This window comes from Caretta caretta, chromosome 2, assembly GCF_965140235.1.
Source record: "Caretta caretta isolate rCarCar2 chromosome 2, rCarCar1.hap1, whole genome shotgun sequence".
Lineage (NCBI taxonomy): Eukaryota > Metazoa > Chordata > Testudines > Cheloniidae > Caretta > Caretta caretta.
Window position 1 is genome coordinate 90467017 of NC_134207.1, and position 13202 is coordinate 90480218.

The window sequence follows — 13202 nt, forward strand, 5'->3', positions numbered from 1 at the left end:
CTCAGAGTAGTGATAAACTGTAGATTGATTAGCTCTTGCAAAGGGTTTACGACTCTACTATATAGCCTGAAAATCAGTTATAACAGGAATAAGACAACCGTGCTGATGAAAACAAGTTTAAAACATTATGGTAATACACAAAAATATAACTGTGAGACAAGATTCATTCATGTCATAAGCAATTATCATCATCTTTCAAATACTCAACTCCTTTCTTCCATAAAGGTCTTAGACACTTTAAGAACATAAATATAGCACCTCAAAAATGCACCCATTTTTTGGAAGGAGAGTAACAATTGATCAGCACACAGTACCCTACATACACTGGGAAAATTGAATTTTTAATTTGTTTATAACACAATTCAACTGGTCTCTGTGGACAGGATCAGCTCATACTCATACCCTGTTTCAAAACGGAGTCCTAACACTGATAATGAAGAAGAGATTTTAAAAGTTAAACTGTGCTAGAAACCCTCTTTACAATGAATTAAACACTGTTCCTCAGTTTGATTTAAACCACAATATAGACAAAACTTTAAGCCACAGACAAGTATGCAAACTCCTATGTAAGTTAAAAGCCTCATGAGATCACTGCAGTTCATTCAGAACAGAAAGAACTGAGTCAACCCTGCTAGGATCTGAACTTGTGATTCTAGGAAGCATTATTCTGCTGTCATTTACACTAGTGTAAATCCTGGGTAACTTCACTGAAGTCAATGGAGTTACACCACTGTGAAAGGAGAATATGAACCGGAGATTATAGTAATGTTTAACACATGAGAAATTACTGAAAACTAGGGGAACCTGAAGGCTGTGACAGAAAGATAATGGTTTTTGATCTAACTCTGTAGGCAAAGCCAATCAACAGCCTCCTATGGGGAGAACTCTTAACTTAGAAAGCTATGCTCCCCAGAGTGTATGCAAAAATGAGTTGTGCACTATTGGTTGAAATCTATATAGGATCAAAAGAATTTTTGAAATACACAAGAAATTGGAAAAGAAAATTGGTGTTTTAGAGTGGGAGATGGGGGAAGGCACATAATTAAATATTGCACACAATAGCTATTGCACAGGGAATGGACAGAGATTTCACTTCCCAAGATACACCTAAGCAAATTTCATATGAATCCAACACAGGATTACATGGCTAATATGGTAATAAAAATCTTACATCTTGAATTCAAAGACTGTGAGGACTATAAGCCAAAGCAAAAGAGGGGGAAATCACACATATGGAGTTAGGCAGGTTGACCTGAGAGGCTGAAACACCATTTGTTAATGAGAGAGAAACTGGCAGACTTAACTGCCTGCGGGCTAAGACTTCACTTGCAATACCTAAAAAAGTGAGCATTTTAGTCTCTTTATTTTCTGGTAAACAGTGGCATGTTTCAAGTTTCCCTGCTGCACATTTATTAATGATCTGAGGTGGTGGGGGTGAAGGTGTGGGTGAGCAGTGAGGTAGCAAAATTTGAAGACAAAATTATTTAGGTTATTCATGACAACAGAGGACTGAGGAACTTCCTAGACAGCTAATCAAGCAAGGTGAATGGACAACATAGTGACAAAATTCAACGTTGACAAATGCAAGATCCACAAGTTCTAATACACATTGGAGGGAAATTTTTAAACTACTCATTCACCCTACAGAGTTCTAAATGAATTGTATCAGCTCTAGAAAGGGACCTGGATATTACTGTACACGTGTTAGTGAAAACTTCAGCTCAATGTGCAGCTGCAGTTAACAAAGGTAAGACTATGTTAGGATACCTAAGGAATAGGATGGTGAATAATGCCTTTATATAAATCAGTGTGTGTGGCCTCAACTGTATTATTGTGTGCAGTACTGGTCACCCCAACTCAAAAGGATATTACAGAGCTAGAGGGGATTCAGAGATATGCAACAACAATGATCCAGGGCCCAGAAAGGGAAGAGAGGGATTGTTTATCTTAGGAGACAAAGAAGCGGGGACTTGATAAAATAATATAAAAGAATTATTAGTTGAGGGATGGTAAATGGAAAGCTTCTATGCTCCCTGTCTCATATCACAAGAATAAAGGAACAGTCAATGAAATTAAAAAATTTAAAAAAGGAAATACTTTTAAGCATGATTAAACTGTGGAACTTATTGCCATAAGAAGTCACTGAGGGTAAGAATTTAAAATTTTAAAAGGGATTGGATAATTATACTGATATCAAGAATATACAGTTGTCAGAATGAATTATAAAATTTGGACGGGATATTAAAGCTCATGCTTCAGGACTTCAGCCAGTCTCTAACTATTAGAAATCAGAATATGACTTAATATGGGGGCAGGTTATTCCATATCTGCATGTCCTTACAAATTCCTCTAAAACATCTAGTCCTGGCCACTGTCAGAGACAAGATACTGGAATAGAAGGACCTTGGGTCTGATCCTGTATGGCAACCCCTATGTTCCAATGTAGTTTTAAAGGTTTTGGATGCCTTAGGTGAGGCATGGGACAGTTTTAGACCTCAGTATATTTCATACCATTTGCCTTGGATTATCATTCATAGAGGGCCCAATGAAAACTGATTCTCCATTGTGCTAGGTGCTGACAGACACATGGTAAAACACAGTCCTTGCCTTAAATGGCTTACAATTCAAGTGTATGAGACAGGCAAAGGGTGGGAGAAAGGAAGCTTTATTATCCTCATTTACTGATGGAGAACTGAGGTATAGAGAAATTACGAGACTGACCTGAGGCCACAAAAGAGATTTGTGGCATACCCGGGAATTGACCCAGATCTCCTGAATCCATTACAGTGCCATGAACACAAGACTATCCTTCCTTGATGACTTTCATTTTCTAAACTTTTCTTTATTTAAGAACCTTTTCATCAAACATTTTTGAGATTCCAAATTGAGAGTCAGGGACAGTCTGAGCCTAAACCTGGCTCAGATACTTTGACCTAAAGCACAGACCAGGGGTTTTTAGGATTTTAAGTATCATGGACAAGAATAAAGTTTGAGGGGGAAGGTGATAAGTACAATGAGAGCAAAACTAAAAATGTACATTCCAATTAAGATCACCCCATCGGGTAAAGTTTAAGTTATGCAGTCTTCCAGGGATTTTTTCAGTCACTTACAATACTAGACAATCCATAGATTCAGCGATTATAATGCCAGAAGGCACCATAAGTGTTCATCTAGTCTGACCTCCTGTATAAACACAGGTCTTGTTTGAATTAATTCTTGTTTGAACTAGAGCATATCCTTTAGAAAAGCATCTAATCTTTATTTTAAAATTGCCAGTGATGGAGAATCCACCACAACCCTTGGTAAATTGTTCCAATGATTAATTACCCTCACTGTTAAAAAACTGCTTTTTATTTCCAGTCAGAATTTGTCTAGCTTCTACTTCCAGGCATTGGACCTTTTTATACCTTTGTTTTCTAGGCTAAAGAGCCCATTATCAAATTTTTGTTTCCCATGTCGGTACTTACAGACTGTAATCAAGTCACCCCTTAACCTTCTCTTTATTAAGCCAAATAGATTGAATACTGCACTCAAATTGCCCTGTTCTGTTCATTCCTTCTGAAGCATCTGGCACTGGCCACTATTAGAAGACAAGATACTGGGCTAGCTGGCCCATTGGTCTGACCCAGTATGGCCGTTCTATGTTGACCTACTTGAGTCTATCACTATAAGGTATGTTTTCCAATTCTTTAATCATTTTTGTGGCTCTTCTCTGAACCCTCTCCAATATATCAACATCCTTCTTGAACTGTGAGCTCTAGAACTGGACACAGTAGTTCAGTAGTGGTCACACCAGTGCCACATACAGCAGTATTATAACCTTCCTACTCCTACTCAAGAGTCCTCTGTTTATACATCCAAAGATTGCATTAGCCCTTTTGACTGGGGTGGTGCACTGGGAGCCCATGTTCAGCTGATTATCAACCATGACCTCCAAGTCTTTTTTCAGAGTCACCTTTTCCCAGGGCTGTAAGTATGGCCTTTATTCTTTGTTCTTAGATGTAAGACTTTATATTTGACTGCATTAAGACATATATTGTTTGTTTCCACACAGTTTACCAGTCAGTGACCGGTCCTCTTCATTATTACCGCTCCCCAAATCTTTGTGTCATCTGCATACTTTATCAGCAACCATTTTATGTTTTCTTCCAGGTGTTGATAAAAATATTAAATATAAGGCCATGAACTGATCCCTGTGGGATCCTCTAGAAACACACGTACTTAATGATGATTCCCCATTGACAATTACATTTTGAAACCTGTCAGTTAGCTAGCTTTTAGTCCTTTACTGTGTACCATGTTAATTTTGTATTGTTCTAGATTTTGTAATCAAAATGCCATATGATACTAAGCCAAATGATTTACAGAAGTCTATGTATCAACACTATTACAGTTATCAGCCAAACTCGTCATCTCATCCAAAACAGGTATCAAGTTAGTTTGACAGGATCTATTTTCCATAAACCTAAGCTGACTGGCATAGTCATCCACAGTCTCAAGAAAAACAACTTTTTTTTTTCTAATATCTATTAAACTGTATATACTGTCTCTGCACATTGACACATAAAATCACCATCTGCTTCAGTAACTGTTTACTTTCAGACACAGCTGGGAAGTTAACTTTCCTCTTTTCTTTTCTCTCCCTGCCCCCCTCATCTTTTATACTTTTTGACTGGCATTGTGCTTCTCTGAGTTTGCAGTCTCGGCCCTTCTCCAGCTGAATTCACCTGCTTTAGATTTTCTGAGTCCTAATAAAAAAGGCCTGCAGACACATTTGCTCCAAGTGTGCAACCATTTAGGGGTGGTAATGAGCTGGACTGCAGCCTGGTACCTGGCAAACCTTTCTACTTCATGACTCACTGCTCATTAAAACCACACTCTATGCTTATTACTGGGACAGCTTTACTTACAAATAATTGTGTGCCTCCCATCCCCTTTCCAGCGCTTCACAATACTGTACATTTTTTTTGTTCTGGTGCAGGTCTGTTTCTCTGAAAGTTGGATGCACTATTATGAATCAGGATTTCCATATTTTCATTGATCCTTACTATCCTTAATCCCTTACGGTTGGATATCAATACCCTTACACGCACTGAATTATGTCTTACTTTGTGAGCAGTCTCGCTGATTTTACTTTACAGATTTACTGCCCGTGGAATAAAACACAACTCAGCATGAGAAAGGATATCAGAATTTGGTGCTTACCACCCTAAGAATCTCTCATGTGATGTGTTTAACTTAATTCAGGAGTGATGGCGTGAAGTGTGACCTTAACAACATCTGATAAATATCTTGATTTTATCAAATCTTTTTATATTTACATTTTAGTTCAGAGGGTAGATGTGTTATCTTTGTTTTTTACACTGCTTACCATCATGTAATTCTATGCCCTGAAAACAGAGAGAGCACTGAGAGTACATGGGAACTGTTCTATGTATATGACTACCTGTCCTAAATAGGTAAAGCTGCAGGGCATACTATTTGCTTCTGAGTGCAGTTCAGGGTGTTGACTTTTTGATTTATAAAGCCCTCTATGGCTTGGAACCTAGTAATCTAAAAGGCTTCCGATTTCCTCAGGCACTGTGTAGCTGGGGTCATCAACCGATGCACTCTTAATGTTATGTCTGGAGACGGGTGGCAGGGATTCCTGGCAGAAGTTCCTCAGCTATGGAATTTGCTTCACTTGCTGGTACAATAAACCCCCAGACTGTTCACTTTGTGGCATTGTGCTGGACTTACCACTTTTTCAGATGCTTTTATTTGCAGGGTGAGATGCAACAATTTAAACCAATTAAAGACCCAGTCCAGTGTGCTTCCTAAAACATGGTAATCTGCAAGCCAGTGCAGTGTTGAAGAACTGGTGTATTTATTTATTTAGGTTTCCTGGTTCAACACACTCATCCAAAGCATAAATCCAAAATATCAATTAAAATTAATACAAATGGGGCCAATGTGCAAAAAATTATGAATCCTTCAAAATCCCCACAAACACCGACACTCAGTGATACATTCCATAAATGCATCAGCCTCGCTGCAGCCAGCACAGCAACGTGCAGACTCCCAATATTTGTATTTCTTTGTTAATTTGTTTCTCTAGCTTTAGGGGAATTTTCTACTTTAATCTTTCTGCCACCATCTGCTCCCATGATGTCACTATATACCCAGAGTAGGCAAAGGCAACAAAATTATTCACAAATTTAACAATCTCTTTCCAAAAAGCACGGTGCATGAGGTATCTTCCCTTTCAGATGCTGCTGGTCATGGACATTAGGCTTTGGGAAATACAGACAAAAGTTGCAATCTCAAGCAATTTTGCAAAATACCTAGTAGTGACTCTGAAAAAAAAACACCCAGTTCTGAGTACCCTCAAACTTTGGAAAAGAAACAGATCCAAATGTCTGGCTGGTTTGTCACCATAATGGGCTAAATCAAAACTCTGGATCTGAAGACCCTGAACATTTGAATAATTCAGACCCTAATGCAACGTTTGAATCTTTGGTCAATCAAAAATTATTCAATTTTTAATTTTCCATTTTGCTTCCTTAAGACAATGATTTTGGTATGTTTTTCTTCTTAAGATTCATTCGTTTTTGTTTTATGAAACCAAGGTCACTTTTAAATACACTTGTGAGATATTTTCCAAATTTAGCTCAGACAAGGTCCTCAAAACACAGTATTAACTAAAAGTCACACTGACCAATACTGTCTAGTTATTTCCTTTTATTTCCCTGTCTGTCTGTCTCCATATGTTGTCTCTTACTCTTATCTTATATTTACATTATAAACTCTTTGGAATGGGGACTGTCTTTTTGTTCTGTGTATTGGCAGAATGGGAATTGTTCTATCTAAATGACTATGTACTCTCAGTGCTCTCTCTGTTTTCAGGGCATGGAATTGATGTAAGCAGCAAAAAAAAAAAACAAAGATAACACATACACCTTCTGAAATAAAAATTATATAAAAAAAGATTTCATAAAATTAAGATTTTTTCATAATCAGACGTCGTTAAGGTCACACTCCATCACTCCTGAATTAAGTTAAACACACCACATGAGAGATTCTTGGTGGTTAAGCACCAAATGCTGATACCCTTCCTCATGCTGAATAGGGTTTTATTCCACATCGGGCAGTAAAATAAAATCAGCAAGATTGCTCACAGAGTAAGATACAATTCAGTGCGTGAAAGGGTATTGATCTCCAACCCCATGAGATTAAGGATAGTAAGCACAATGGGATTCATGACTACGGCTCCTAGGTACTATTGTACTATAATACAAATACATAATAAATAATAAAATAATAATAATAATAAACATTATACAGGTATAAATGTGCATCTAATACCATTTCTTCATTTTCAAATTGTGTGTTGTACTGTGCTGCATCCTCTGTCACTGGCTTCAGCACAAGGTTTCTGCAGACAAGCCATATGGTCAAGCTAGCAATGAACATCCCGATATCTGGTACAAACACTCTGATCACGTTGCCAGCATCGGCTCCCTTCACACTGTATAGATTGAAAAAACAAAGGAAACATTTGTTACTTCTAATTCTGCATTGGCTTGAAATATTAAGTTAACTGGACACCATTCTTTTAAAAGTGTTGGAGAGTACACCTCCCAGAGTGAAACAGTAAGTAATTTTTACAACTGTGACAGAATGTCTTGGTGCCATGTAATTACAGTATAAGTGATTCATTCCTAGTAGTGTCTTCTTGTGCAAATATTCCAGCACATTGTTTGGCTGATCAAAAGTCATTTTGTAGATCCTAAAGTTATTTAGTGGAGAGAGTAAACTGCCCTAGAATCAACATTCAAATCCGATGGCTCTCAAAAAGTCTCAGTCCAGTTCCAAGAGAACAGATGTGTACAAACACAGACCCAACCATCACCCTGGGTGGTATTCATAGCAGGGAGAAAAACTACTGCATAGTTATGGAGGTAGAATTACATTCCCACCCACTCTTATCCCTTAATCACAACTGAGACATAGATGGGTAGTACTGAAAAGCCTGCAGCCCAGTGATATACCACTACTATGAAAATTGAATTTCAGTCTTTCTATATTTTGACATCTTTCAGGAGTGCTATATTCACTTTAAAGATATGAAAAATAAAACATTATATTTTACTATAATATTTAACAAAATGTTTTCTTTAACCAGATCCTTTAAATACCACTTAATCTTTTTTTGGCCTCTATTGTGAAACTTTAATGAGCTATAAAATTGTATAACTACTGGAGACCCTATGACGCATACAGTATTCAAGAATATATACAAGCTGTATGTCATTTTCCTTTTACTACTGTTCACAAAAGCAAGTTTAATCCTTAAGAACTAACTAGAGAGAAAGTGCCATGTCTTTCCTTAGGACTCCCACTTCCTGTTCCTAAATATCTGGATAGCTCAGTGAATTTAATGGAAAGTACACAATACGCTGTACTGTGCAGATTTAAACTGTTTTGTCTGGGGACTATTACCTCTATGGGTTTGGATGCTGCATCTGAATTTGATTAATTTTGTTAACAGAATTTAGACTTGTAGTTAGTTGACACAATGACTGGTCTATTTAAGCTGCTACATTGACTTCCTACACTTTTTTAACTACTATTAACAGGATACAAGCTTAATTATTTCAAAGATAGTTTTGCGATTGACTTTTTAAAAGAATACACGTCTAGAACTATTTTCAGGTTTAATGACTGCAATGGATTGTGGGAACACACAGGTTACAGATGAGTAGACTAGATTACCAGCTCAGTGCCTGAACTGTATGAGTGAAAAGAAACAACAACCTGATGTATTTTTTAGGGTCTATTAAAAATTATTATCTCAGTCTTTCTGTGTTTATATCCTAGCAGCACTGAAATTTACAGAAGAAATCCTTGCTAAGGTTCAACTGGTAACTGGGTATCATTCCAGTATTTTTGGACTCACCAAAATACCTCTAGCATCACTGCTACGAATCAATGCTGTGTGTAGTAAAAGACGTACATAATTGTCTATAGGACTCTTGCCCATTAGTGCACACACACAGGGTCAAATCCTACAGTTTTTAACTCAGGCAAAAACTCAAATTGGACCTGATTTTTCACTGCCTCCCACCTTCTTGTTTGTGCAAATCAGGTTCAAAGTGCTAAGAATTAAGAATGTTAGCTTTTAACACCCACTTTTCACAGGTGTGATGTGAATGACTACACATGGTGCAACACGCTGCTTGGGCTAGTGTACTAAAATAGCAGTGTGGATGTTTGTGCCACTGGTGGCAGCTTGGGCTAGAATGAGTCCATCTATACCGGCTGAGAGTCAGACCTCCCAGCGGCAGGGTAGTCATCCCCTTAAGTCCTTTCTTTACCTCTGGATTCAAATAGACTTGAACCCAACGGATTATGTACCTTCCAGAAGAAAGTTAATGAAGACTTATTTGCAAAAGAAAAAGAAAAGAAAATAGAACCTTTGTATATTATTTCAATCTTCCTGACTCGTGCATCTCTCAAGTATTACACTCTTGCAGTATTAAACTGGAGTGATTATGCATTAAATCATCAGACACACAAACTGGGTGAGATAATATCTCTTATTGGACCAGCTTCTGTTGGTGAAAGAGACAAGCTTTCAAGCTTCACAAAGAAGAAAGGTTGTCTCTTTCACCAACAGAAGTTGGTTACCCATTTTGTCTTTCTCCTACCCTGGGACCAACATGGCTACAACAACACTGCAAACATGCATTCCATGGCAACTGAGTATCTTGAAACTGTTTTGGCCAATGCTTTCAAGTGGTACTATAGCAGAGAAAAGGCTGAAGTGTCCAAGAAAGGCTTCCAAGACAGTCAACAGATTACATTAGCCTCTTTATTAGTAGAGCACTGGCATATTTCCTGTGCTTCTGTTTCAATGCTATAGAACTGAATGGTATATCACGATGTAAGACAGTATGTTTAGCACCGCAGGAAGTGAAGGCTTTGTAGATGTTCAGAAGTAAATTTCTCAATAGGATAGTACTTGTTGTAATAGATAGAGATTAACTGGACACACATAACATCAGATTAGCAAGATTCACTGTGAAAATGGATCTGATCTGTTCCTGTGAAATAATTGTGTGAATGGACCATTTCAATGCACAGTTAGTGAGAGTTTTCTAGAAATAAAGCCACTACAAAATGTGTCTTATTGAGGTTTAAAAGTCAGTTCCATAGGATCCAATCAGCTACACTAGGATAAATTTAAAAGGTGATTTTAACACACCAGTAGTTCTCAGGAGTATAGACCACAGGCCCTATCTCCTCTGCAAATCACATCCCAGAAAAACAAACATGAAAGTCTGTTGTGTCAAAGTTTTGTGTGCTGTTGCTCACAGTTCCTTTTACTAACAAAATCAACTGCCTGTAAGATTTTACAAAATGCATAATGAAATGTGATATTATGAGAAATGGGATTTAAAACAGGAGTTAAGGCTAAGGGGCCAAAGCCCATACTGTAATACTTGGGGCTACCTGCACAACAAAAAGAATGGAAAGGATTTATAGATTGACTGCAGTTTTTCTACACTCGCTAAGGACTCCATTCACATATTGCCATATTTTGCTAACAGCCTATGCATTGTGTTCTTCATTCCCAAAATAGCCTCGAAGAAGTTTAAAACCAGAATGGACACGAAAGCATATAGAGCATATGTCCTTAAGAATCAACTTTCCCCCCTGCAAGAATCATATTGGACAATGAATTGGCAAAGACCTTGATCCCTAGTTAGCATGGCACCATTCATTTGGCTAAACTCAAGAGAGTTTGCCTTAAAGGCTAATTTTTCTATTAACACGCACTATTGTCAGGAGTTTATAACAAAGCCAAAAGCATGTTCTGGCGTGAAATTTGAGATAATCAACATCATCTTCAATGATTTTTTTTTCAATATTTAAAGAAAAATGGGCTAGACCACTTAAAAGGTTGCTCTGTAGGAGGGCCAAAAAATAAATTAGGGATTTGAAACATTAGTTGACGATATATAATTGACTGCACATTTTTGAAGACAAGAATAACTATGTTAGGGTTGCCATAGCTGCTTTTTTATTCTGGGGGATTAAAAAAAGACATGCTATGACTTTCACATCCATATGTGAAGCTTATGTCACTACTACATCAACATGATTCCAAAACAGAGTTTTCCTCATCTGTCCATCTGAATCCACCTGGTGTATCCAGTGTTATACTTAGATTATAAACTCTTTGTGCAGGAATCATCTTTTTGTTCTGCATTTGTACAGCGTCTAGCAAAACGTGTTCCTGGTTTACTGGGGCTCCTAGGTGTTACTATAAAACAAATAAGAAAAATAATATCCAAATCACATTTTCTATTTTAGGTGTCCTGCAATATAACTAATAACCGTTGGTTCTAGGGTGCAATCCTACAGACCTCCTATCGACTTTGTGGGAGCAGGGAAGAACCCTTAAGCCAAAATCCAGACCCAAACACACAGTGAAAAAAGTCAGGAAGACACTGGGAAGACGCATGAATGAGAAATCCTTTCCCAAGCTGAGGTGCAATGCAGAGATGCAGTACCCCTGTAGCTGGGGAGTGGAGGAGCCATGCATGCCTTTGTCTCTGGCCCCATGCAGTGAAACTACACCAATTCCTATGCACTGAGGCTCCGGGCAGCTGTCGATGTGAGAGGGCTGCATTTGCCCATTAAGGTATAAAAGTGAGAATTTGGCCATTAAACTGCAGCCATACTTTGAAAAGTGTTGTTTTTAGAATGACACCAGAAGCTTCTATATCTATTGTCTCTAACGGCTTGCCCAAAAATAGCTGTGTAGAAATTGCTTTGACAGTGCAATTTGGGCTGGAGCTCAGGCTCTAAAGCCCTCCTCCTCCCACCAGGCTGACAGCCCAAGCCAGAATGTCTATATTACCATTTTTAGCATGCCAGCACAAGCCCCACTAGTATGGGCCCAGGATAGGAGGCTCATTCCCAGATGCTGTGTAAATATATCTTAAATGAGATAAAATATGCTCAGTTTAAAATAAACAGATTGTGTATGTGTCTTTGAAAGGGTGAGTGGATGAAGTGAGCTGTAGCTCACGAAAGCTCATGCTCAAATAAATTGGTTAGTCTCTAAGGTGCCACAAGTACTCCTTTTCTTTTTGGTTTTTTTGAAACTATAACATATGGATTTCAAATTTTTTAAATTTTAAACTTCAAAAGATAATTTTTAAGACAGATGATTTTGAAAAATGTTATGTGAAAAAAGGAAACGGCTGTTTGCTAAAGCCGTTTGTAACATGCAGCATAAACAGATTAAATTATTAGATCGATTTAACAGGATTCCAGTGTGTGGAATTAAATTGGTGGGTCTGGGCTTTAGCTCACTGCTGGCAATGTGTATGTAAGCTTAGATGTACTCCCTATTATTTAAACACAAATTAAATACCCATAAGAAACTAAATCAACATAGTTTCTATTTGTTATATATTCACATTATGATTTACAAATCAGTGGCAATAAAATTACAGGTTTAACTTTCCAGGACAGTTCTTTCTCTCTGATTAGAATGAATTATTTCTTGCTTGAAATGAACAAAGCATGATACACAGATACTTTCCACTATAAGACCCAGAATTGGGGGGCTTATAACTTTGCCATACGTTAGCCATTTGAAGGTGAAATTTTCCATGCTGGGTGTCTGCCTTAGACTATTTATTTATTTATTGACGTTCTAGCAAAAATTGTTCAGCCATTTCTGAGAATGAGGCTAAGGAAAAAAATCGTGTTTTGCCCATGTTAAAAAATTCCAAAGACCTTTTATTTGAAAAGCTCTAGAGCCCCCATGATGTGGAGCAGGCACTTGGCATTTGGCAGCATGGTGGCTTGTATGTCAGGAATGTGCGTTTTGCCACCCCCAATTAAATCTGCCCAAATTTAGCCAAGTTATTGCAGTTTGCACATACTCAGTAGAGACTTCTTAGAGGTTAGCAGCAAAATTTCCTTAATGTTTCATGAGCATTGGGCATGCTTCATCCCAGGGTTGAGCAGGACTTTCCCTGCAACTGCAGGTATGGGTTGCTGCAGAGAGAGCAGATGGTTTCTCCTGAGCATTCAATGACACCTCTGTGCTGATCCCAGGCAGGGTGAAGGCGGAAGCTGTCTGATTTGAATGCAGAGAGAATAAGAGCCATACCTGTAGGGAGAGGGGTGGATGCTGGGAC

The 13202-nt window shown here is 38.0% G+C and overlaps 1 protein-coding gene across 4 annotated transcripts in view; it reads right to left on the bottom strand.

Moving 5' to 3' along the window:
* PIEZO2 (piezo type mechanosensitive ion channel component 2) overlaps positions 1–13202 on the bottom strand; it is a 465759-nt gene that overhangs the window by 187026 nt on the left and 265531 nt on the right. For all 4 annotated transcript variants that reach the window (XM_075125316.1, XM_075125317.1, XM_075125315.1 and 1 more), the window contains exon 5: positions 7345–7507. In XM_075125316.1, the coding sequence (XP_074981417.1) occupies positions 7345–7507 (163 nt within the window). The remainder of the gene's footprint in view (positions 1–7344; positions 7508–13202) is intronic.